This window comes from Dama dama, chromosome 7, assembly GCF_033118175.1.
Source record: "Dama dama isolate Ldn47 chromosome 7, ASM3311817v1, whole genome shotgun sequence".
NCBI lineage: Eukaryota > Metazoa > Chordata > Mammalia > Artiodactyla > Cervidae > Dama > Dama dama.
The window spans coordinates 13,199,171-13,225,735 of record NC_083687.1 but is presented as its reverse complement, the minus strand read 5'-3'; the positions used below and the strand labels follow the sequence as shown (position 1 = coordinate 13,225,735).

General features: G+C 53.2%; 1 protein-coding gene and 1 long non-coding RNA gene across 5 annotated transcripts in view; one reads left to right on the top strand and one right to left on the bottom strand.

The window, feature by feature from the left end:
- CPNE5 (copine 5) overlaps positions 1–26,565 on the top strand; it is a 102,485-nt gene that overhangs the window by 68,334 nt on the left and 7,586 nt on the right. For 2 of the 4 annotated variants that reach the window (XM_061146575.1, XM_061146574.1), the window contains 5 exons: positions 510–614; positions 10,467–10,508; positions 13,229–13,304; positions 17,870–17,923; positions 21,871–21,932. In XM_061146575.1, the coding sequence (XP_061002558.1) occupies positions 510–614; positions 10,467–10,508; positions 13,229–13,304; positions 17,870–17,923; positions 21,871–21,932 (339 nt within the window). Of the gene's footprint in view, positions 1–509; positions 615–10,466; positions 10,509–13,228; positions 13,305–17,269; positions 17,833–17,869; positions 17,924–21,870; positions 21,933–22,644; positions 22,728–26,565 lie in introns of those variants that run through there. The other 2 variants (XM_061146576.1, XM_061146577.1) reach the window with 2 other exon arrangements.
- LOC133059456 (uncharacterized) lies at positions 11,648–17,987 on the bottom strand. Its single transcript, XR_009693561.1, has 3 exons — positions 17,830–17,987; positions 16,915–17,245; positions 11,648–12,368 (listed from the first exon to the last, which is right to left on the bottom strand). It is a non-coding gene; the product is annotated as an uncharacterized LOC133059456 (long non-coding RNA).

The window sequence follows — 26,565 nt, the reverse complement described above, 5'->3', positions numbered from 1 at the left end:
TGTCACAGAGATGACATTTGAGCAAACACCTGAAGGAAGCGATCAGATGAGTCAGGAACATGGGAATCTGGGTGAGAGTCATCCCGGCAGGGGACAGCAAGCACGTGAACCTCAGACACTCAGTTCCACCGATGATTTCAAGGGTTCACAGGTTCCTAAAGCTCACCCCCAGATCCTTCCATGGGTTTCGGATAAAGAAAGTCTGATAGTGGCCAACTCCCTGGGATCACAGGTGAGGAAACAGAGGCCCAGAGGGGAACAGGCTTGTTCAAGGTCACCCAGAGAGCAGCAGGGGCCAGAACCACATCTCCTGACACTCCTGCCTGGTGCAGGAATCCTCTCTGCAGCGTTTTCAAGAGATGGCTGTCTAACTTCTGCTTGGATGCTGCTAGTGACGGGCAGCTTATCACCTCACGGAGACATTCTTTCTACTGTGTGGCAACTGCCGAGATGAGCCCGCCAGCCCCTCTGGTGTCAGGACTGATGGCCTTCCTTCTCTCCTCTGCCAGGTTCACCATCTGCCACAAGACGGAGGTCATGAAGAACACCCTAAATCCAGTCTGGCAAACTTTCTCCATTCCCGTGAGAGCCCTCTGCAACGGGGACTATGATCGGTGAGATGAGAAAATGTCCCTCTCCCCAAGCCCAGGTGCGGGACGCACAGTCATGTGGATGAGGGCCAGCCCATTGGTAGGAGCAGACCTCCTGGAGCTGCATGCTGGTGGCCCTGCGCAGGGTGGGCCTGGGAGTCCCTCTGCCTCCCTGGGCAGTGTCTGCTTTTCATCTCTTCACAGCCCTTCCCTCCCCACGCCCGGCCTCTTTCCTCCCAATCTGAGTTCCCACTGGTGAAATCCCTCCCAGGCTGGGGGTGGGGGCTGGAAGGTACCAGGGATTTCTGGGAAGCCAGGGTGTTGGGGCGCGGGGCCTGGAGCTCAGTGGCTGATCTTTTCACTGTGCCCCAGATGACAGATCTAATTGCAGGCTGAGGTGGCCTGGTCCCCACCGGCCCCAACTCCTGGCTGAGGGTCTCTGGGGAGTCAGGATCCTAGGATATGCTCTGCCAGACAAGTTGCCATAAGTGGGGGTTAGAATGCAGTGCAAAGAGCTTGTGGGATTTTTTTTTGATCCTTCAAAGCCTACTCATAATACACGTCCTCACTGTTTGAGTGCAGATTGCTGAGTGTGGATGCCAGATACCTACTTTCTAATCCTGGCTCTGTGACAAAAAGGCACTGTCAACCGGGCAGACTCTGGCCTGTCTGAGCCTCAGTTTCCTCATCTGTAAATTGGGTATTTAAACATCCACCTACCTTGTAGGGCTGTTATGAAGCTCACATGATACAAGCTATATAATAAGGCTCTGGTTTGGAGACCTGGGTTCAACTCCTGGGTCAGGAAGCTCCCCTGGAGAAGAAAATGGCAACCCACTCCAGTATTCTTGCCTGGAGAATCCCATGGACAGAGGAGCGGCAGGCTAGAGTTCATGGGATCACAAGAGTCAGACGCTACTTAGTGCTGTCTTTCTTTCTTTCTTGCATAAAATGCTTCCCTGGTGGCTCAGCGGTCAAGTATCCACCTGTCAATGCAGGAGACACAGATTTGATCCCTGGGTCGGGAAGATTCCCTGGAGAAGGACATGGCAACCCACTCCAGTGTTCTTGCCTGGGAATTCTCAAAGACAGGGGAGCCTGGCAAGCTACAGTCTATGGGGTTGCAAGAGAGTCAGACATGACTTAGCGACTAACAACAATGCATAAAACACCATTCAGCATTTCATCCACAAATGTTTATTGACTCCCTGCCATGTGACAGGCACTGCTTTAGATGCTGGGAAGTCAGCAGGAAAACAGAACACACAGTCTTCACCCTTCACCCAACCTCTCGGAGTTTACATGCTAGTGGGGGAGGCAGACATTAATCCAATAATCACACAAAGAAACGTATAATTACAAATTGTGGTAAGTGCAGCGGGTGGGGGAGAGGGGTTTGTGGGATGGAGCTGTAACATGGAATTGGTCCGTATTTAGTCACAGGAACCCAGCCTGGTTTCCTGGTGATTGCTAGAGCTGGTGGGCGAGCTGGTAGGGGCTCCTTGGTCAGGACTGCCCAGGTGGCCCTGAGGGAGCTGGGCCTCTTCTGGCCCCTCCGACAGGAACACTCGGCTGTCAGAACAGACACCTCAGGGCACCCCGACTGGTGGCATTGGTGTGGGTTCCCCAGTATTCTGTTCCCAGTGGCTACTGACAGGGTATGTGCGGTGGGTGAGGGGACAGGAGTGAGCAGATGGTTGGCCTCCAGGCACCCCTGTCTCCCTCCCTCTAAGACTGCTGATCCAGGAGGTGAAGCAGCTGCTTTTTCCTGCCTCTCGGCTGGGACAAAACGGCCACAATTTATTCCGCAGGTGGTCATGGAGCACCTACTGTGTGCTGGGCCGCTGTGTGGCATTCAAGGGAATGTAGCCACGTTTCCGGCTTCCCAGGTGGCTCAGTGGTAGAGAATCCTCCTGCCAAGCAGAAGAGGCAGGTTTGATCCCTGGGTCAGGGAGATTCCTGGAGAAGGAACTGGCAGCACACTCCAGTATTCTTGCCTGGGAACTCCCATGGACAGAGGAGCCTGGCGGGCTACAGTCCTTGGGGTTGCAAAAGAGTCAGGCATGACTTAGCGACTAACAGCAGCAGCCACATGTCCATTTTCAGGGGGATGATAGCCTGGCCACAAAGAGCACACATGTGCACACATGTATTTTATTTTAGTAGTATTATTTTGGCCGCCCTGCATAACATGTGGGATCTTAGTTCCCTGACCAGGGATCGAACCTACACCCTCTGCAGTGGAATCATGGAGTCTTAACCCCTGGACCGCCTGGGAAGCCCCTTGCACACATGTATTTGAAATAGCTAAATAGCTATGCAAGATGAGGCTGGAAACAAAAAGAGGCATTTCAGTCAAACAAACTCCTGTGTCTCGCCAAATCCTGGGCCTTCTAGGGTGGTGGGGAATTGGGGGGGTTGAAGCAATAGGGTCTAAAGGAGGCTCAGGGGAGGTTGGAAGGTTGAGGAGGGGTCAGTTCCTGGGGACCAGAGCTGTAGGAAAAATGGTTGGGATAGAGAGGAAAGGAGGGGGACATTCAAGGTTGGGGATGGAAGGCTGTGGCAGGTCAAGTCTCAGGGGTGTAGAAGGAATAGGGATTTCTGAGCCCACTGCCTAGAGGTTTTGGGGGGGGGGGTCCAGCTGACCCCCCACAGCCCTGCATCCCGAGAAAGGACTCCTAGGGGCCTCAGAATCCAGCCTTGTCAGGGTCAGCCAGGAGGACAGCCTGGCTTAGAGGCCTGGGTTCACTCTTCAGTCATGGGAGGAGGTGAGGGGTGATGGGGAGGTGCAGGTCACGAGGAAAGTCCAGGTGGGCTCCCATCCCCCCATCCCATGCTGAGTCCTGGACTGGCTTCCCACCCCCGAGATGGCCACGCAGCTTGGGCCCTCCTCCAAAGCCAGGAACAGACTGACTGTGGTGTGACTGACGGGGGTGTGAATGTCATCCTGGCCTTCTGAGCCCTAGGGACACCTACATACCCAGTAGCCACTCAGGAGCTGCTAGAATTTAGGAGGCCCCGCTGGGCAGGAGAGGGTGGGCCTTGTGCTGGAAAGCAAGGCCCCTTTCCACGCCTTCCAGGCTACCTCTTCCAGCCTCACGGGACACATCGGCTTTAATCCAGGAGCCCTGTCTTCTAAGCCAGCCAGATACCGGGCACCGTCTTGGGTGCCATGGATACCCTGAGCTATCAGATCCAAGCCTCCTTCTGAGGTTGCTCCCAGGCCAGGGTGGGAGACAGGCGGGTCATAATCATAGCAGCAAAGGCTCCTATAACACTTTCTAGGTAATTGATATATGTGAACTAATTTAATCCTCCCAACAATTAGTAACCTCTTCTGAAAAAGGTACAAATACCACCCACATCTCACTGGTAAGGAGACTGAGGCCCAGCGAGGTTAAGTAACTCACCCAGGGTCTTACTGCCAGTCAGTGGTCTTACTGCTAGTCAAGGGTCATATCAGGAGCTGGAACCCAGCAGGCTGACTCTAGAATCTGTGTTCTTTTTTTTTTTTTTTCTCTTTTTACTGATTTTATTTTATTTTTTTAAATTATAGAACTTTTATTTTACTTTTTCCACTTCTGCAAAAGGACTTTTTTTTCCCCATTTATTTTTATTAGTTGGAGGCTAATTACTTTACAATATTGCAGTGGTTTTTGCCATACACTGACATGAATCAGCCATTGATTTACATGTGTTCCCCATCCTGAACCCCCGCTCCCACCTCCCTCCCCAAGAATCTGTGTTCTTAAACTCCAGCGCTCTGCTGACAAATGGTCAAGACATGGGGCGAGTGTGGTGGGTTTGGAGAACAGCTCTCGGAGAGCTTTGCCTGCAGGCTGAGGCAGTTCTGCTTTGAGTCTGGAGGTCGAAGGAAGACTCCAAAGGCCTGACATCTACCTGGATGTGGGAGTGAAAGAGACAAAGAGGTTATCAGGGTTTGGAGCTTGGAGGATGAGGGATGGTACCACTGATGGAAATGGGAAGTGTGACAGGGAGCCAGGGTATGTGGCTGTGGGACAGGGACAGTGGGGTTCTACTCAGGGGAGAGGAGAACAGGATCTGGGGGTCCCCAGGAAGGGGCTGGTAGAGGTGCCCAAGGCTCCAGGGGAAAGGCACAGGTCAGGAACAGGAGAAAGAAGAGGGGATGTCAGAGAGAAAAGAGGGGTCCGGAGGCGGGCAGTCATAGCCACGTGAGAGATGAGAAGAGGGTTCAAACAGAAGTATCAGCTGCTCTTGTAAAAAAGAGGGTCTGGGGTGAGAACAAGGGATGTGCTGAGAAAGGGTAGTTTTCTTGGGATGATGGAGGTGGAAGCCAATTAATCTTTTTAAGATTTACTGAGTCTTTAGGACACGGGCCAAATTGTGTCCTAATTGGTTGAAATACAGTATCTTATTTTATGAGTTTAAATTTCACAATAACCGTAGAAGGTGGTACTACTGAGGTGCCCATTTCACAGATGGGGTAATGGAGGACTACAGATTCTGTAACTTTCCGGGGCAAGGAGAAGGTCGTTTCTCTTCTCCAGAAGTCACCTCTGGTCTGACCCTGTGATTTGGGGTTCCCCTAGTTTGGGGTCCCTCCAACTTTAATGTATTTCCAGTCCACATAAGGCCAAACCCAAGCAACCCAGCTGAGCAGAACTGGAGTCTGAGGAAATAGCATCCAGATCAGAACGAATCTAGCCCTCCAGTAGGGGGATGAAGGCTCTTTTCCTGCCTTCTGCAGTCACCCTGCTCTGTCCTTGAATATTCCGTGACTTGAGGATTTGTCTCTGCGCGACCAAATTCCTCTAGGTTGGGCTGCTCTCACTCACACCCTCATGGTGAATGAGTAGCTTTTATAAGAGTGATCAGGGTGCTGGGTTTTCACCTGGAGAGAGGAGAGGATTCCCAGGAGCCAGAGAAACTCTGGCCCCCTGGACTGAACGAGTTGAGCCCCACTGCACACCTGGGAGGGGCCGGGCGCAGTACGACGGCCTCAGTTAGGAGTGTCTGATCCCAGCTCACATGGGTGCCCCTGCATCCAGACAGAGGAGGCAGAGTGGTTGCCCACTGCCCCTGCTCTCACGTCTCCCTGCCTGCCTGGGCCGAGAGGCTCGATGCTTCTCTTCCTCTCCAGAGCACCTCAGAGTAATGGACTGGCTCAGTTAGTTTAGGGTGAACCCCGCAGGGCCTGTCTGCCCTGGGAACTTGTAAGCATCAGGGAAGCGTACTTTCTCCTGCCTGGGAGAGGCAGAGGTTCTTTAGGAGCAGATCCGCGGTTCAGCTCGGAGGAAGCTACAGACAGAGGTGCTTGGTGTGCTGGGAGGGAAGCCGGGCATCTCTGCCAGTGTCCCCCATCCTTGCAGGCCTGCTGAGGCTCGCACACACCGCGCTCTGTCATCCCTGCCCCACACATTCAGAGACCCACAGGACACCAGCTCCCAGCCCCGAGGCCTGGTGTCACTACTGACCAGCTCTGGGGAAAGCCACTCCCTTTGGAATTTTTTAAAAAACATTTATTTATCTGGGTGCACTGGTTTTAGTTGTGGCTTACAGGATCTTCGATCTTCATTGCAGCAGGCTGGATCTTTCGTTGCAGCCTGTGGGATCTAGTTCCTTGACCAGGGATTGAACCCAGGCCCTCTGCATTTGAGCACAGTCTTAGCCACTGAACCACCAGGGAAGTCTCTCCCTTTGGGATTTTGTGGAAGGAGGGTCTTGTTACTCTTGCCTACTTCACGAAGTTTTAGGACATCTTAGTCAGTCAACAGGTATTTAATAAGATGTGTATTACCTAACCGGAGAAGGCAATGGCACCCCACTCCAGTACTTTTGCCTGGAAAATCCCATGGACGGAGGAGCCTGGTGGGCTGCAGTCCGTGGGGTCGCTAAGAGTCGGACATGACTGAGCGGCTTCACCTTCACTTTTCACTTGCATGCATTGGAGAAGGAAATGGCAACCCACTCCAGTGTTCTTGCCTGGAGAATCCCAGGGACGGGGCAGCCTGGTGGGCTGCCATCTGTGGGTCGCACAGAGTCGAAAACGACTGAAGCGACTTAGCAGCAGCAGCAGCAGCATATTACCTAACGGGCGTTCCTGGTGGCTCAGCAGTAAAGAATGCACGTACAGTATGGGAGCTGCAGGAGACATGGGTTCGATCCTTGGGTCAGGAAGATCCCCTGGAGGAGGGTATAGCATCCCACTCCAGTATTCCTGCCTGGAAAATCCCATGGACAGAAGAAACTGGCGAGCTACAGACCGCAGGGTAGCAAAGAGTCGGACACGACTGAAGCGACTTTGCACATATGCACGCATATTACCTAATAGATACCAGGCACTGTTCTGGAGGCCGAAGATACAGCAGTGTACAAAAGGAACAAAAACCCATGGCCTTGTGGAGCTGACATTTATATGCTGAATGAGGATTGTTTGGGAGACGGGAGTTTAGAAAAAAGGCTTGAACGTTTTAGATGGAACAAACATGTGTCCAGTGCCAACTGTGTGAACAATGTGGTTGCCTTCTGATGGCAATCGTAAAGTGGGTGTGATTATCCCATTTCACAGAGGAGGAGTCTCCAGGGCTTCCCCAGTGGCTCAGCAGTGAAGAACCTGCCTGCGACACAGGAGATGCAGGAGACACGGGTTCGATCCCTGATTCGGGAAGATCCCCTGGAGGAGGGCATGGCAAACCATTCCAGTATTCTTGCCTGGAGAATCCCAGGGACAGAGGAGCCTGGCAGGCTAGTCTAGTGGGTCACACAGAGTCGGACACGACTACAGCACCTGTGCAAGTGTGCAAAACAGTCTCTGAGGGTGAAGCCAGTTGCCCAGGGCCACACAGCTAAGGGCCTGGAAAAGCTGGGATTGCCACCCAGGGCTGCCTGCTCCGGAGACCACTGTCTCCCCTTTCTGCCTCACTGCCTCCCAGGCGAGGTGCTCTGTGTTCTGAGCCTTTTTATGCCAAATACATGTTCATTGTGTGAGGTCATTTCGTTGTCCCACACCCTGGAGCCCCTTCTCCTGGGTGATGACCCCAGAAGTCTCAACCTGACATGAGCCCTGGCTGGGCCAGTGCTCAGGGATTGGGAGCCAAGACGTGTAACCTAGGAGTGGCACACGGGGTGACCTGGGGCTGCCCAGCCAGGGCTGGACGGTGACAGAGCTGTTAGTAAGTAGTCAAAGCTGTGTCCGGCTTCTGCCACTGCCTCCCCCATCTCTGGGCACCTCCTTCTTCCCTGGTTCTGGAGGTTGCAGCATCCAGGCTCCTGTGACATCACCCCCACCACCACCCCTCGCAGCCATCCCTGGATCCTTGATTGCTCAGGAATCTCACCCTCAGTGGTCTCAATCTCAGCTGCAACTTCCCATTCCCTGAGGAGCTTTTAACAATTCCCTGCACAGGGTGCACCCCCGGGCCAATTGATTCTGAATCTCTGGGGTGAGGCCTCACCATCAGGATTGCTAAAGCTCCCCCATGGGATCCGATGTGTAACCAAGTTTGAAAAATAGTCATTTCATCTAGAGAGGTTAGAGGCTCTGGCAGCACATTAGAATCAGCCAAGGGACTTGTAAAAACTACCCGTGCCGGAGTCCTTTCCGTACCAATTGAACATGCTTTCTGGCGATGGGATTTTTAAAAAACCTCCCCGGTGATTTTTTTGGATCTCTAAGGCTGTGGCTATGGGTAGGGTCCTTCCACAGCCTCTGAGCATGGGGCTGTCCCTGATCTGGTCACCTGAGGGATTAGTGTTGGTGATCCAAGGGGAGGGACTCTTTGCTGAGGTCCCTGCAGACCTGGAGGGGGAGGCTCTGGGGAAGGACTGGAAGACATTGGGGAGCAGAGTCCTGGCTCAGACCCTCACCAGCTGTGTGACCCTGGACAAGTCACTGGGTGTCCTTAGGGCTCAGTTTCCCCAACTGAAAGCCAGTGGCTGGAGGTCATGTCTCCAGAAAATGCATTGCAGTAGCACTTGTGGAGACTTTCAACCTAGATTCCTGGGCCCTGCCCAGAACTGCCAAGAATTGGACCTGGGGGTGGGGGGTGGTCTGTGTGTCTGAAAAGCTCCCTGGTGATCTGCCAGGTAGCCAGACTAGGATGCTGCCAAGGTCACTTTCAGCCTCGTCATTCTAGGAATCAGAAGTTGCAGAGCCCGGGTACCCAGGCTCAGGTGCCCCTCATTTAAGTAAACTCCATGTGAAAAACTATCCCAAGTGTGGCCTGAATGCTAAAGTGGAGAGAAGGAGGCATTTTTGGAGACCCAGTGCATGCCAGGCGCCTTTACCAACCTGTCCCCGCAGGTGTGCTGTGTGGTCCTTAGTTGTTGCTTAGTCGCTAAGTCCTGCCTGACTCTTGCGACCCCATGGACTGTGGCCCGCCAGGCTCCTCCATCCATGGGATTTCCCAGGCAAGAATACTGGAGTGGTTGCCATTTCCTTCTCCAGGGGATCTTCCTCACCCAGGACTCAAACATGCATCTTCTGCTTGGCAGGCGGATTTTTTTACCACTGAGCCACTGGAGAAGCCCCAGGGCCCCTTACTGTGCCTCCTTCAAAATGATTTCGTGGCTCAGTGAGGTTAAGTGACATCTCCAGGTCCCACTGCTCAGGGCCCAGCATCCCAGTCCACACCCCAGCCACTTTCCACTCCTTCCAGACCACCAGGCCATCTTCAGAGTCCTAGGGGTTCTTTTTTCTTCCCATAATAATTCATCTCAGAGAGATGTAGTGTTTTGTTTTTCACAGGCATTCAAAGGATTTCTCTAATTGGTGGGCTTCTGTGCCCTCGCCATTTCACATTTTGGTAACAAAAAATCCAGTTGCTGCCCATCCTCTGGGGCACCTTCCATTTTCAGAACTGTTTCTATGCCAATGCGGGAGAATCCACACCCACCCCCAGGCCCAAAGGAGGCTCATCTGAAGGCAGACAGCGCCTCCTTCTGGGAGCTCCGGAACCCCAAGGCCAACTCCCTGCAGCCCTGAGGAGCTGGGCTGCGGCCACGGGCGGGATGATGAGATATTCATAGAACACCAGCCCAGGCAGCCGCCTCTGCCTGCCCTATTTAGAACTGAAGGCTGGAGACCCCGGTGCCCCCCATGCCTCTCCCACCTCCCCAGACCCTGACCCCGCAGAGGGACCCAGGCGTCTGCCCCGTCCCTGGGCATCCCTGGAGGACGGCTGGCACCAAGGGTTAACCTGCAACCCTCCACCACCCTCCTCCGCCTCTGGTCTGCTAGCCTGCTGCCATGGAAACGGGCTAAAAATAAAATGGGCTCCCAAAGCCCAGCATGGAGCTCAGGAGTCAAAACAAACTAATTAAAGCAGCCAGGCTAAAATGTGAAGATAATTACGCCCTCACTCGGGAGCCAGTCTGGCATGGAAAAGCTCGGAGGGCCATCCCCAAGTCAGGGCCCCTGAGCCCACCCCTGATGGGCTGCAGGGTCGGGGGGGTTCCCCACCACTGAGACTCCTCGGACCCCAGCGTCCCACGACACAGTCTTGTGACTCCGCCCCCGGAGAGCCCACCCTGCTTAGGTCTTGGGTCTAGGGAACACCACACTCCCGTTATGACAGTCCCACCCTGATAGACTTAGAGTAGGGCTTCATGCTGGGACCTGTGCCTCCTTTGGGGTGGCCAAGGGGAAGGTGGAGTCTGAGAACTAGAGTCTGAGATTGCTTCTCTACATCTGGCCTGAAATTCAGGGAAGTCTCTATGCAGTTTTGGGGCTGCAGAATTGCTCCTTTGTCTCCTGGGTCTCTCCACCACGGGCCCTGGGAGCCTGCTGGGTGTTCCTATATCCTCTTTTGGCCCAAGAGCAGGAGAAGGGCCCCATCCTCAGGCCACGCAGGTGCTGGGTGAAGTCCATCCCACCACGGGCTCTTTGCCTTACAGGACCATCAAGGTGGAGGTGTACGACTGGGATCGAGACGGCAGGTAAGCTGCAGAAGGACAGCAGGTGAGCTGGGAGGGGGCCGCCCCTGGGAGGAGGGCGGGTCTTGCTCTCGAGGAGAGAGCTCTGCCCAGGCCCCCAACACATGGCAGCTCTGGGGTGAGGGGCCTGGGTTTTCCTCATCCCTGCCCAGCTCCGCTGAGGCACCAGAAGGCCAGTGTCCTACAGGACGTGGCGCAAGGGGAGTAAGAGGCCTCTTTTCCTCAAATAGTTGTCTAGTGGCCAGCTCAACGTCTAAAGTCTCCCCCACACTTGGGAGAATTTAGGATTTTCTGAAATGTGCATGCTCTAAGGTACAGACAGATGTTAGTGACCTCCTAAGCGTTGGTGATCACATTCTCTGTGTGAGGCTAAGCATTGTGGGGTGATCTAAGTGCAGAAGACAAGCTGGCCCTCAGAGACTTCCTGAAATCCAGCAGGGAGGCCCTTGACTCCTCAGAAGAGCTCTTTGCAGGGAGCAGGGCCTGAGGGAGCAGGATTTGGGGGAGGTAAGCTTTGACGCAGACGAATGGGCCCAGGAGCCAGAAGGCAGAGTCCGAGGAGAACTGAGTCCAGCACTGGGAAGGGCCAGGGTCTTCCTCTTCTGTGCATCTAAGTGCCCCCAAGGAGCCGGTATTCCTGGGAATCCATAGACAGGACCAGAATAGGCCTCTCACAACTTTAGTAGAACCCTTACCCGCTCTTGCCAGTTGAACCGGATCCAAGCATGCCATCCCTCCTGACTTTTGTGAGCCCTGCCTCCTGTGGTGCTACAGGGGCTGAGCAGAGGGGCTTTAAGCCCTGCAGTCTCCACTGGTGCCTCTAAGTCTGGGACGTGGACAGGGGATGCCGTGGAGAGAGGTGCACACGCAGCTCTAAATCAGGCCCCAGCTTCTTCCAAGGAGCTCACCTTTCCAACATCTTCTGATAGAGAAGCTCCAGCACCAACACTACCTCTGCCAACTCACCCTGGCCCCTCCTCTCTCCACTCTAACCACATCACAGGCAAGTGGGCCTCAGGCTTCCACCCAGCACTCACCTCATCATCTTGCCCTGGGGTTCCCCATGCTTCACCTTTGCCAGGGAAGCTGGAAGTGGCTTGAAAAAGCTGGCTTAAAATGCAAGACTCAAAAAACTAAGATCATGGCATCCAGTCCCATCACTTCATGGCAAACAGATGGGGAAAAATGGTAACAGTGACAGATTTCATTTTTCTTGGGCTCCAAAATCACTGCAGATGGTGACTGCAGCCATGAAATTAAAAGACACTTGCTCCTTGGAAGAAAAGCTATGACAAACCTAGACAGTGTACTCAAGAACAGAGACATCACTTTGCTGACAAAGGTCCATATAGTCAAAGCTATGGTTTTTCCAGTAGTCATGTGCAGATGTGAGAATTGGACCATAAAGAAGGCCGAGTGCCGAGAAATTAATGCTTTCAAACTGTGGTGCTGAAGAAGACTCCTGAGAGTCCCTTGGACTGCAAGGAGAACAAACCAGTCCATCCTAAAGGAAGTCAACCCTGAATATTCATTGGAAGGACTGATGCTGAAGCTGAAGCTCCAATACTTTGGCCACCTGACGCGAAGAGCGAAGTCATTGAAAAGACCCTGATTCTGGGACAGATCGAGGGCAGGAGGAGAAGGGGGCGGCAGAGGATGAGATGGTTGGATGGCATCACCGACTCAATGGACATGAGTTTGAGGAAATTCTGGGAGAAGTGAAGCCCAGGGAGACCTGGCGTGCTGCGGTCCACGGGGTCGCAAAGAGTCAGAGATGATGGAGAGGCTGAACAACAACTGGAGGTGGCCACCAGATGCCATTGGGTCCCACCGTTGAGGAGCTCAAAATCTGAAGGCTGAAAGCTGTAAATAGTAGAAAAAACACAGTGTGGACTCAAGGTATCACACTCCAGCAGGTGCTTCCGGCCAGCATGTTCACCACTGCCCGGCTATGGGACAGTGATGGTGAAAGGCAGCCACCCACAGGAGGGAGGGGAGTTCCACTTTGTACAAGGTTCTGCTGCACTTCACATCAACACACACTTGTGGGGCAGAGATGCAGAAGATGTAAACACTGCAGAAAACACTTCAAGCTGCCTGGACTGACCTAGTGCTAAATGTCTTTTCAAAACATGTTATTGGAAAAATGTCAAGTGCACAGAAAAGTCAAGAGAAGAGTTTAATGAACACTTTAAGCCTATCACCTGACTCTGACAAGTGTTCCACGTGGCTTTATCTGTGTTTTGCTGATGTAGTTTAAGTTATAGACATCATGGCACTTTTACCTCTGGATATCTCATTGGGAATGTCTGAAAAATAAGGGCATTTTTCTACCTAACTACACACGTCATTATAGCACCAGACACATTGAACAATAATTCTTGAATATGATCTAATATTCATTTCATATTCAAATGTCCCCAGTTGTCTCCAGAATACCTTCTATTGCTCGTTTGTTCAAGTAGGAATTCAAGTATGAGAAGTAGGTCCCATTCTCCAGGACCCAGCTATTTGCTGGGTTACAACTGGGTTTTGGGCCCCATGGGTGACACCCGGCTCTTCCCAGGGCCCCACCGTCTTTGCTGGCATGGAGCCCTGGAGCAGAGGCACGGGGCAGAGCTGGAGCCCAGGGTAGGGACGTGAGGGGTGGCGGGATGGGTGTGAGCAGCTGTGCACATCCTGGGCCTCGTGTCTGCATTCTCAGCAGCACCCTTCCCTTGCAGCCATGACTTCATTGGGGAGTTCACCACCAGCTACCGGGAGCTGGCCCGCGGGCAGAGCCAGTTCAACATCTATGAGGTGAGGTGGGCTTTGCTCTGACGATATGTAGCTCCCACAGTCTCTGAGGCCTACAGGGAGCCCTGGCTGGGGTCTTTGCCTCTTCTCCTGTGAGGTGGGTGTTATTGTCCTATTTCATAGTTCAAGAGACTGAATCTCCGAGAAGTGAGGGGACTTGACCCAAGTCCAGAAAGTGGCAGAAGAGGCCAACGATCTAAGTTTATCTGACTCCAGATCATTGAGTTATATTCCACACCCTCAGCCCCAAAGTGGAGAAGGCAATGGCTCCCCACTCCAGTACTCTTGCCTGGAAAATCCCATGGACAGAGGAGCCTGGTAGGCTGCAGTCCATGAGGTCGCTAAGAGTCGGACACGACTGAGCGACTTCACTTTCACTTTTCCCTTTCATGTGCTGGAGAAGGAAATGGCAACCCACTCCAGTGTTCTTGCCTGGAGAATCCCAGGGACGGGGGAGCCTGGTGGGCTGCCGTCTGTGGGGTCGCACAGAGTCAGACACGACTGAAGTGACTTAGCAGCAGCAGCAGCAGCCCCAAAGAGAGCTCTTCCAACCAGGCAAGGGGATAGAAGTGCAGGTGGGGCAGGAGTTAGGGCACGGTATCAGCTGGTTCCTGGCTCCAGACCCGAGGTCCTGAGTCCTCCCTTTCATCAGAGCAGTTGCAGGGCCTGCAGAATGTCTTTCCTGTCCTAGAAGGAAAGAGAGGGACAGGAGACAGGGCGCCTCCATCTAGACTGGGGAACCTTGGACAAGACGCCCAGTCTCTTGGCAGATAAGAGCGTCTGCCCTCAGGACAGTCTCTGCACTGAGCCTCTGCCTGTGTGTGCTCTTCTGTCGGGATATGCTCCCAACCTCACAGATCCAGTTCAGGCCCTGCTCCTCTGGTGGCCTGTTTGCTGGCACAGAAGTGAGGCGACTCCATGGACGGCATAGTTCTTGCCAGACCCACTGAACTGCAGATGCTTGTAACCCTAGTTTACGGCCCAGGGTTCCTATCCCAGGTCTACCACGTATAAGCTGGATGACCCTGGTTGAGTTCCTGCCCCCCTCTGTCATGCACAGTGAGAATTAAATTACTAGAACCACGCCTGGCCCCTGGTGCGCATTACGTCAGTGCTATCTCCTAGTATCATCTGTCGAGCGCCTGGGTGCCAGGAGATTTACATTTCACAACCGTCCTACGAGCTGGCCCTGTCCTCACATCACTCAGCGAGTGAAGTCGCAGAGCTGGCTTTGACTCCCATCCCCAAATCTGAGTCCCTCCTTGCGTTACTCCCTCAACCTGTATCTCTGTCCCGAGTGGACAGGTCTTGTGTTCCAGCTGGACCGAAGCGCCCCAAGGGCAGACTCAGTGATAGCCCTTTCTGTTGCCCTATTCACGTTGGCCTGGGTCCTCCTAGGCACACAGTAGGTGCTTATTATACACCCACACTGAATTCAACAAGGCTATTTGTGAGAATGGAACGTGGATGAATTGCTTTGTGAGAGCTCTGACACTCGCAGTTAATTGCTTTGTTTTCTGCAAGGACAAAGGACGGAGCTGTCTCTCTTCTCTCGCCCACACAGCGGGCTCTGTCTTTCTCTGGACTCTCTCTTTTTTTAATTTATTTATTTTTGGCCCTGCTGGGTCTTTGTTGCTGTGTGGGCTTTTATCTAGTTGTGGCGAGCGGGGGCTCCTCTCTAGTTGTGGCGCACTGGCTTCTCAGCACGTGGGCTCTAGAGCGCAGTTGTGACGCAGGAGTTTAATTGCTCTGCAGCATGTGGGGTCTTCCTGGATCAGGGATCGAACCCGTGTCTCCTGCACTGGCAGCCAGATTCTTTACCCCTGAGCCACCAGGGAAGCCCTCCTCCAGACTCTTATTTAGTCATTTTTTTTGGCCATACCACATGGCACGTGGGATCTCAGTTTCCCAACCAGGGATTAAACCCCACCCCCTGCATTGGAAGTACAGAATCAACCACTGGACCACCAGGGAAGTCCCTAGAGTCTTCTAAGAAAATTTTTAGGGAAGGGGAGGGGAGGGGTCAGATCTCTTGGAGTCTGACCTTCTAAGGGTGCTTGACAGGCCCAGATGAGGCCATGATCTCTCAGGCTTAAAGCAGGAAAGGTTAGATCGACTTGTTTTCTCTGTCGTTGAGCCCTGCTCCCTTGCGAACAATGAGAGAAACTGCAGCGCTGGCAAACCAAAGTGCTGTCTGCACATGTTGGAAGCGCCGTCAGGTAGAAAAGGAATTAGATTCTGGCTGCTGAGGGGCAGGCCTGGCACTGTGGAGGGTGTCTCTGGGAGGCCGGTTTGGGCTCAGGAAGGCCTTTCTAGTGTCTGAAGTGCCTGAAGAGAGGATAGGCTTCTGCCAGGAAAGACCCTCATCTCAGGCCCTGGCGTCAGCCTGGGTGTCCGCCGCACATGCCCAGCTGTTTCTGGCCGCTCCTCAGACTCAGCCTCCTAAACTGAATGTGCTGGCCAGAGTCCTTGCCACCCTCCTCTCCTCGGGCCAGCCGGTTCCCCCACCTGTGCCATCATCACAGGGACCACGGCCCTTGGGGAGGCATCCCTGATGCCTCCTGCCCCGCATCCCACACCCAGTCCACGATTGAATCCTGCTTCTCCTGCCACCTGAATATTCTGAGGTTTGTCCCCTTCCTTCCCGTCCACCCCCACCGTCACCACCTCCCCTGTGGGGGGCGGGGGGCTTTGTGCCAGCCGCCTCTTGGCCTTTCCGCTTCGACTCAGTAGCCCAAAGCTGCCTACAAAATGGTAATTGACCACGTTGCTGCCCTGCTTACTACCTGGCTATTTATTTCACCCGCTGTCTCAGCCTGGTTCACCCAGGGGAGCGGGGGAACCCTCCATCCCAAATGATGTCCGACAGGGCCCTTTACCTGCAAGGTGAGGCCGAGCTCCTTCACACGAGAGTCATGCCCCTGCGACTTGCAGACTCTGTGCAGCTGAGCAGGGGGGCGTGTATGAGCGGCCGTATACATCACGGCTCTAGGAGCCCCCGGGGTCTGGCCCGCTCCGCGTCCCTCTGCCCACCCTCGCTTTCTGCCCCATTATGCCACCCGAGGCTCTCTGCACTTCCATACTGGCTCAGGCCCTGCGGCTCCATTTGTGCTGGTGCCTCCGCGGGGGGCTCCTTTTGCACTTCTTCACCTGGTTGGGTCTCTACCGGGCCTCAGAGACGGCCTGTGATGCTCCTCCCGCAGGAAGGCCCTACCTGCACACCCACCAAGTCTGAAGAGGGTGCTCCTGTTCCCTCCTCCCCCACTGAAAACAGGCCTGTTACCCGTTTATCATACTAAGTGCGTGTGTGTGTGCTAAGCTGCTTCAGCCGTGTCTGACTCTTTGCAACCCCATGGACCGTAGCTCACCAGGCTCTTCTGTCCATGGGATTCTCCAGGCAAGAATACTGGAGTAGGCTGCCATTTCCTGCTCCAGGGGAATCTTCCTGACCCAGGGATTGAACCCACATCTCTTAGGTCTTCTGCATTGGCAGGCAGGTTCTTTACCCTTGCGCCACCTGGGAAGACCTTATCATACTTCCTACCTCCCCACACCCTCCCCGGCCTCCCCAAGATCATGACATCCTCAGGGGTGGGGGCGATGTCTCACTCACCGTTGTATCCAGAGCCCGCATAGCTCCTAGTCCTGGGAGCCACTCAGTGCCCCCTTTGCACAGGAGGGTAGACCCCATACCAGCCCTGGGGACCCTGGAGACGCTGGGGATGTGAGGAGAGGGAGAGGAGAAGGCTTCCATCTCCAACCCAGGAGTGGGGAGGTTGCTGGCCCCTAGGGGGTGCTGGTCCCCTGCATGGCGTTTGGGTGCAGCCGCTTAGGGCTGGAGAGGCTGGTACACGGGGAGGCAGGGAGGGGCTGTGCATGCCCAGTGGTGCTGGAAACCCCAGAACAAACAGGATGTTTTCTCAGTGCCCACTTCACAGGAAGATCTGAGAACAAAACAGTGCTTTAATATTAAAACAGTTATAATTAGAGAGTGCAAATGTGGAATACAGGCTAATTTAAAGATAACAGAGATGACTTCAAAGACATGTGCTTGTGGCCAGGTCTTTTGGCGACGCCCAGACCCCCAGGAGTCCATGTTCATTCCCCTCTGGTGGGAGAGCTGCTCTGGAGTAGACATTTGAGATGCGGTAAATTCTAGAAGCGCCACAGCCTCATGGGACAGACTGGGAGACCCAGGCATAGTGTAGTCTTGGGGCTGCGACGTGCCCCCGTCTCAGCAGCCTGCCTGGTGACTGTTGTCCTCGAATACGTCAGGCAGCACCAGATCCTCCGCGTGGCCTCCAGGCCTGGGGCGGTTCTGAGGCTGTTCTGGGGTTTCTCCCCAGAGACTTCTCTCCCCGGTTTCCACCTGCTCGGCTGGCCATACCTCCCACCTGAAGGTCCCACCTGTGCCTAAACTCCAGCTCTTTCTTCCTTCTGTGTCTCCCTAGCCACCCTTGACTTCCTCCTTCTCTTCTGCCCCAGGGCCACACCCAGCCCTCGACTGCTCAGAAACGCTCCTTCTTACCTGGTAACTGGGTTTTGTTTTGTTTTGTTTTTCTCGGCAGGTGGTAAACCCAAAAAAGAAAATGAAGAAAAAGAAATATGTGAATTCGGGCACAGTGAGTAGCCACCCCCTCTCTGATGCGGATGTAGACTTCCTGAGCCCCGAGCTAGGTCTGGTGGCCAGAGTCACGTGTGTCTGTTTGCTTTACTGCAGGGCGGGGGAACCAGACCTGGGGGCTGGGGGTGGGGAGGGGTGGGGCTGACGGAGCAATGGGGGTTGGGGGGGCGGGTCCTGTGATACAGGATGAAAAATCCCAGACAGAAACTCCCGTGGGGGGCTCTTCCTGCAGGAAGGAAAAGGACTTGAACTTATTGGGCTCTTACTCTGGGAAATTCCCTGTTGGGGTGCTTTTCACAGGTTGTTTCCTTAAGAGGCAGGCATTATCATCCCCTCGTCACAAGAGCGGAAACCAAGGCCGCAGGCAGGGAAGTGACTCAGCCAAGGTCACAGAGCTGGAAGGTGGTAGGCAAGGCAGTGAGCACAACAATTAAATCTGCAGGCTGCAGCTGCTGTGGACACGGCCCCTCCTTAACCGAGACCACCCTGGGATCACACTGGCCCAGCGGCTTCTGGGGGCTGATCTTCAGAACATTCCTGCATTTCTTCAACAAATATTTACTGTGTGCTCCCACGTGCCAGCCACTGATTGGGGCATGAGGGAATAAGACTGATGCAAACCCCTGCCCGCCTGGTGCTTATTGTCTAGTTGGGGGATGGGGGACAGAAAACAAATGCACCCACAAGTACCTGTGTGTGTCAGGTGGTTGGGAGTGCTGTGGGAAAAAGTATAGTGAAGTGTGGAATCTAGAAAAATGATGTAGATGATCTTATTTGCAAAGCAGAAATAGAGACACAGATGTAGAAAACAAACGGATACCAAGGGGGAAGGGGTGGGTGGGATGAATTGGAAAATTGGGGTTCACATATAAAATACATACACTGTTGACACTATGCATAAAATAAATAACTAATGAGAACCAACTATATAACACAGGTCAGTGTTCGATGGTAACCTGAATGGGAAGGAAGCTGAAAAAGAGGGGATTTGTGTAAACATACAGCTGGTTCACTTTGTTCTACAGGAAAAACTAACACAACACTGTAAAACAACCATGCTCCAATAAAAATTAATTTAAAAAGTATAGTGAGATAAATCAATAGAGAATGCAAGGGCCAAAACCTGCTATTTTATATAAAATAGTCAAGGAAAGTTCCTCTGAGAAGATTTAAGCAGAGATTTAAGCAAGGTGAAGGAGTTAAGGATATCAAGGAAAAAGAGTTCTAGTTGTAGGGATTAGCATGTGCAAAGGCCCTGAGGTAGAGTCCACCAATCAATGTCTTAGCAGTGCAAACATACCCAAGTCTGTACCCTTCATTTGTTCCTCCCGCTCTAGAGGGCCACCGCCTCATCAGCGAATACAGCCAAATACAGCCATTTGAGTCAGACCAACGGCAACTCCAGACCAGACGAGGTCACAGACAGGGGCCCCCAGGATTCCTCCAAGGAACCTTATTTTCTCCATCTGTAAAATGGGTCTAATACATCATCCCTACATTGTTGAAGGCACAGGGTGGCTGTGGCAGACATGGGAGATGCAGGACTATAAATTGGACTCTGCTGACCACCGCTTCTCTGATTATAACTGCTTCACGTGCAGTCTTGGAGTAATATTTCCTTTGTCCAAAGTTGCAGGGTTTCTCAGTGGGAATGTTGTCAGCATTTGGGGCAGAATAATTCTTTGTCTTACAAGACATCCCTGTATGTGGTGGGATGCTTAGCCTCCCTAGCTCATAGCTAGCAGTAGAACCCCAGTCATTGTGAGACCCCAGAACTCTCCCTCATGTTCCCAAATGCCCCTTGAGAGGGCAGCACCTTCCCCAGCTAAGAAATATTAGATGTACAGCTTAAAAAAAAAAAAGATATGAAACCCACTGATCTCATCCAGCTTTCTTGCTTTAGCGATAAAGAAACAGACCGAAAGAGGGGACATGATTTGTCTCAGGTCACACAGTGACCTGAGGGGCAGGACTAGGCCCAGGTCTCCTGGCTTACCTTTGATCCAGCATTTCCCAATCTTTACCATTAAAAAAAAAAAAAATCACTCAGGGTTCAGGATCCCTATTAATATACAGATGCCCAGGCCAGTTCCCTAGGGTTCCATTTTAGGAAACCCAGGCTGGGAGCCCAGGAATCTATATTTAGTGCTTCTCATACCTTACTTGCTATGTGCAGGATTTCCTGGGGATCTTGCTGAAATGCCAAGAGTCTGCATTTCTACCCAGCATCAGTGGGATGCTGATGCTGATGCTGCTGTTCTGAGTACCAAGTCCCTGGGTCAATCCACATGACCTGCCAGGCTCAGCAATTAACTGCTTCATTCCAGGGCCTGAAGTGGAACTCAACCCTGTCTGCATGTTAAACTCAAGTGAGAAGCTAAAAATAAACCAGGGCCGTATCCCTCCTCCAGAAACCCTGATGATATTGGTTTGGGGTCTTCAGTCTAGCCGCAAGATGTTTTAAAAACTCCCCCTGGAGTCTAATGATCATAGAGGAGAGGCCACTGCCACAGTCCACTCCTAGAGACTGGGGGAGCTTTGTCCATCCACAGCGAATGGGGGTCTCCAAGGCCCCACTCAGTACTCACGGACTCTCTGTTATTTGGGCTAATGGCTCATCCTCTTGGTCAAGGGGAAGCTCTACCTGGTCTCCCCACCGAGCTAATAAAGATGACTGAATCTGTACCAGTAGGGGGTGCTACAAATCCTAGAGTGGAATTCTCTGACACTGGTAAACTGCCCCCCCACCCGCCCCCCGCCCCATTCTTGCCTCATTTAATTGACTTTGCCAAGATTGAAGGCAGGAGAAGGGGACGACAGAGGATGAGATGGTTGGATGGCATTACCAACTCGATGGACGTGAGTTTGAGCAAGCTCTGGGAGTTGTTGATGGACAGGGAAGCCTGGTGTGCTGCAGTCCATGGGGTCGCAAAGAATAACAGACACAACCGAGCAATTGAACTGAACTGAACTGCCAAGCTTTCATTTGTCTCCACGATCCTAAATCATTATCATAACCCACTGCCAGGTAGTTGCCTGTCTTGGGAAAGCTGATGCCAAAGCTGCCAGGGGCATAGGTCAAGCAGCATCTGCTGAGGCAAGGGGGCCTCAGGTGCTCAGTCACCTCCAGGAAAGGGACAGGCTGCTTAGGAGGGGCTTGGGTCTGAGAGGGTAGAGATCAGGCGATGCGAGAGGGATGAGGTGGGACAAGTAAGGTTTAAAACAAGTGCAAACCAAAGAAGCATATTTCGAGATTAATGCATGTGTGTGTGTGCTCAGTCCTGTCCAACTCTGCGACCTCATGGACTGTAGCCCACCAGGCTCTTCTGTCCATGGAATTTTCCAAACAAGAACACTGGAGTGGGTTGCCATTGCCTACTCCAGGGGATCTTCCCTACCCAGGGATCAAACCCTGGTCTCCTACATTGGCAGGCGGATTCTTTACCACTGAGCCAACAGGGAAGCCCTTCAGGATGAATAGGTAGTGGATTCACATGGAAGCATGAAGCTTGTCTGCACTGACAGATCTTAGGCCTGTGTCAGGAGGACCCCCCTCTCCCTCCGCACCCATGTCTACTTACAGAAAACTCAGTTCCTTGGCTTGAGCCCCTGTTCTCCAGTGACAGAGACAGGGCCCCTCCAGGATGCAGTTTGGCATCAAGCTCAAGAGCACAGGGTCTGGGGCCAGACAGATCTGAGTTCCCATCTTACTTGGTCACATCCTGGCAGTGTCCTTGGACATACTGCTTCACTTCTTTGAGCCTCAGTTTCCTGGGCTGGAGAATGGAGATAATAGTAGTACTTCGTAGAGTTGTCGTGGGCACTGTTTGCAATGATGTGGGCAAACCTGGCACACGCTGGGGGCTCCATCACCATCAGCAAAGCTCCCTGCACCCCCTCCCCACTCAGTGCTCCCCGCTGACCAAGCCTCTTTTTGTTTTCAAGGTCACGCTGCTTTCCTTTGCTGTGGAGTCAGAGTGCACGTTTCTCGACTACATCAAAGGAGGGTGAGAAGAGATGCAGCCTGGTTTCTTTGGCCTCGGCGGGAGGGAAGGGGCCCCCACACACGGACCTGAGCCAAGCTGACCCCACCTGGCCTCTCTGAGGCCCTGGCCAGAGCCTGGGATTCTGGGCTCTGAGCAGACCTCTCGTGTCTGGGCACAGACGACTCCCCCAGAGCCCTGCAGGGCCCTGAAGTGGCTGCAGAGGGCGCTCCTGAGCACGGAGGCCCGCTTGGGTCGTGGGAGGTCTATGTGCTGAGAGGGGACCTGCAGGGGGTAGGGACTCTGTGAGCCTCCCTGACAAAGAGAACTAAGGGCTTAGGGAGGTGGAAAAGCCCTGATCTAGGCATCAGGAGGCCAAGGCCCTAGGCCCCTCTTTGCTGTGAACTGGCTGGGTTACTTTGGGCACATCACTTTCACTCCCTGGGCATCCATCTCCCCCGCTAGCACGGAGTGGTTGGAATTAAGTGAATTCTAAGGTTCCTTCCCGCTCTGAGCTTCTGATACCTATGGTCTGTCTGGGAGGCGGTGATTAACCTGCCCACTGTCATTGGGGACCTACCAGGGACAGGAGAAACTGGGACAGAGGCCAGGGGATGGTCTGACACAAGTTTAAGGAACAGAGAGAACCAGAGGGGTTGGCCTCTGGCCAAGGCAAGCAGAGAAACCTGGAGACTCCAGCCAAACAGCTCATGAGGAGAGAGCCTGACGGTGCAGTGAGGTCCTGGCCCAGCACGCTCCCTGCCAGGACAGGTGCCAGGGCAGGGGTGTGGGTAGCCGAGAGCCCACAGGTGCAGGCAGGTGAGTGAATACACCTGTCTGGAAAGAGACAGGCGGGGCCGTTGCCAAAGGTTCATCCCAGCCAAGCAGGCGCTCGGCTGCCTGGTTCTCAGGGCAGAGGGAGGAGTCAGGCCCTGGGAAGCCACACTTACTCTCCCATGACGTGCCTCCCTGATGCCTTGGGCCTGCAGCCCACAGGCTTGCAGCTCTCCTTGTCCCCGCTGAGCACACGCCCTTCCCGCAGCCCCCCAGAGGCCTCCCCGTCCCTCCCCCACGTCAGCTCCAGCCCCTGCCCTTGCTCCTTCCCCCATCCAAACTGCTCTGCACTCTATCCTATTAAAAAACCACCCCCGATATCCCATGGTAATTTTCAAGCAACCCTCATCCTGTTTATCCTTCCCATTTGCATGCATGCACGCTAAGTCACTTCAGTCGTCCCCGACTCTCTGCGACCCTATGGACTGTAGCCCGCCAGGCTCCTCTGTCCGTGGGCATCAGGCCCCCAATTTGCAGGACACAGGGGGCTAGGGAAGATGATAATCTCCATTTTACACAAGATGTCCGAGGCCACACTGCCTAAGTCAGCGGCGGGGTTCATCCCGTCACCACACACTGTGTTTCTTCCATAGTAATGAATCCGCCGAGCTTCCCCCTTGTAGCTCAGTTGGTAAAGAATCTGCTTGCAGTGCAGGAGACCTGGGTTCAATTCTTGGGTTGGGAAGATCCCCTGGAGAAGAAAATGGCAATCCACTCCAGTATCCTTCCCATGGACAATCCCATGGACAGAGGAGCCTGGCAGACTACAGTCCATGGAGTCGCAAAGAGTCAGGCATGACTGAGCGACTAAACCACCACCACCAGTGAATCCACCTCATAGCTACCAGGTGGGATGTGAGAGAGATGGATGAGTCCAAGGGCTGGGTGCTGTGAGGTCTCCTCGTCTTGCTGAGAGGGTGATCACAGAGGCAAGCCCTGGCCCTCCTCCTCTCCTCTCTTCACACTCCGGAGAGCCTGGGTGAGGAAGCAGGCTCTAGGGAGCTAGAGGCCGGCACGCGTGTCCAGGTAGGCAGCTGATGGAGGCGTTTGTCCAGGGATTCTCTCTTCCCTCACCCATCTGGACCAGGAGGAAGGCTCTGGGCGCCTCTGTCCCCATATCAGAGTCAGAGATGGAGCTGCTTGCTAAGCAGCCTGTTCTTGCCCTTAGGCAGGAGAGGAGAGCCTGCAGGGAGTCACTTTTTGACAAAAGTACCTGCTTTTCAGTCCCTTCCTTCCCTGAGCCATTTCAGAACCCAGAGCAGGCAAGACCACTTAAGGAGTGAAAAGGCCCGCCTCTCCCCTCACCCCCCCTCCTTTTTTTTTTTTTAAATGGGGACCATTTTATAAAGTCTTTATTGAATTTGTTACAACATTCAGTTCAGTTCAGTCGCTCAGTCATGTCTGAGTCTTTGCGACCCCATGGACTGCAGCACGCCAGGCTTCCCTGTCCATCATCAACTCCCGGAGCTTACTCAACTCATGTCCATCAAGTCAGTGATGCCATCCAACCATTTCATCCTCTGTCGTCCCCTTCTCCTCCTGCCTTCAGTCTTTCCCAGCATCAGGGTCTTTTCCAATGAGTCAGTTCTTCGCATGAGGTGGCCAAAGTTTTGGATCAGCATCAGCATCAGTCTTTCCAATGAACACCCAGGACTGATTCCTTTAGGATGGACTGGTTGGATCTCCTTGCAGTCTAAGGGACTCTCAAGAGTTACAACAATGCTTGTTTTATATTTTGGTTTTTTTGGCCACGAGGCATGTGGGATCTTAGCATCCCAACCAGGCTTTGAACTCTCACCCCCCTGCATTGGAAGGTGCAGTCTTAACCACTGGATCACCAGGGAAGTCCCTCCTCTCATCCTTTATTTGGAAGAACCAGGCTGACAGGGTCCCTCAGCTGTAGTCCTGCAGGCCAGAACCACCTCTTGCCACCTTGCGGCTCCTTCTCCCTCAGAGCTTGGAGTCTACTGAATGCTCTGGCCGAGGGCAGCAGACAAGGGGGAAGGCGTGTGGGGAGGACTGTCTCTGGCCAGCAGACCCTGGGTGGGGTCTCCTGCTCACCATGTCCTTCCCCCTTCCCGGAGATGGAAGGGTCCCTGAGCAGCAGCTCAGCTGATCAAGCGGAGCGGGAGCCGTGGTTTCTGATGGGGACTGCCTGCTCAGTGCAGGCGAGGTGAGCCCTGCATGCACGCTAAGTCACTTCAGCCATGTGGACTCTGTGTGACCCCATGGACTGTAGCCCGCCAGGCTCCTCTGGCCATGGGATTCTCCAAGCAAGAATACTGGAGTGGGCTGCCATGCCCTCCTCCAGGGGGTCTTCCTGACCCAGTGAGCACCCGGGTCTCTTATGTCTCCTGCATTGGCAGGCGGATTCTTTACCTTAGCGCCACCTGGGAAGCCCAAGGTGAACCTCACCGTATATCATCCATGGTCACAACTCAGAATAGAGTTTTCCCAGGTGTGATCCTAGAGCCCCCTCCTCAGAATCGCTGCTTGAAGGCAGGGGATGTGTGTTGATTCTGGGGCCCCATCTCAGACCAACTCCCTCCCTGGGAGGAGGCCCTGGGACAGTCTTTGTAAACAAGCTCCCCTGGTGACGCTCTACTCACTGCGTGAGAATCACAAGACTAGACTTTATCAGGGATTCGTGTCTTGTCAGCTTTGTTTTGTCAGCATCTGGCACGGAACCTAAAACAGCCAAACCCTCAGAAAGTTTTAACCCTGAATATGAATCCTCAAAACCTAATTTTTTTTTATTATGGAAAAATTCCAAACACAGGCAAAAGTGGGGAGACGGTGTGATGAGCCCCCAAGTAACCTCCATCCAGATTCAACAGTTACCAACTCACAGCTGCTCTTGTTCCACACACTCACCGTTCCACCCGATTATTTTGAAGCAAATCCAGACATCATGTCTCATCCCCTAATTACTTCGGGATGTGTCTCTAAAATAGAAAAGGACTCTCTCTTTGTAAAATATAACCACAATACCAAAATCACACCTAAAAAACGAGTCGTTCCTTAATGCCAACTGTCTAGTCAGTATTCAAATTTCTCCAGTTGTCTTATAATGTTTTTGAATTGGCTTATCTGAATGCAAAATCAAGGCAAGGTCCATATATTACGATTGGTTGCTTTGTCTCATAATTATCTTGTGTTTTGGTCACGCCGCTCCTTGTGGGATCTTCATTCCCCGACCAGGGATTAAACTGGGGTGCCCTCAGCAGAGAAGGGGCCCAGTTCTAACCACTGGACCACCAGGGAATTCCTCATTATCTATCTTTTCGTCTAGTGGTTTCCCCAAGTGCCTGAAGGGCTTGCTAAAACAAATTCCTGCGCCCTACCAAGGGATTCTGGTTTAGTAGGTCCACTGGGGGCCTGAGACTCCTCACAGATTCCCATGTGATCCTGATGCTGCTGGCCCAGGGGGGATCTTCCAGTAAAGCTCCTACAGAATTTCCCACAGGCTCCCCCTGTACCCCCACAGTGTCACTTAACATATTCCTCTGTCCCCCGTGTTTCCTGTAAACCACTGGTAGATAGTTCTGGAAGCTCAGCTGGACTCCAGTTCCATTTTTTTGGCAAGACAGCTTCATGGGTGTTATTTTGTTCTTCCCTAAGGAGATGCACAATGCCTATTTATCTTTTTTTTTTTTTTTTTGCCAGGTTAAACAGTAAGGCTAAATCAGCTTTAACCCTGAATCTGACTCCAAATTTGAGCCAGAAATACAGGGAAACCCTACTTCACTGGCCTCCAGTGGGCCCAGGGGCAGGGTTTGGAGAGGAAATACGTAATCGTAGCCATGTGCCCAGCAGAACGTAA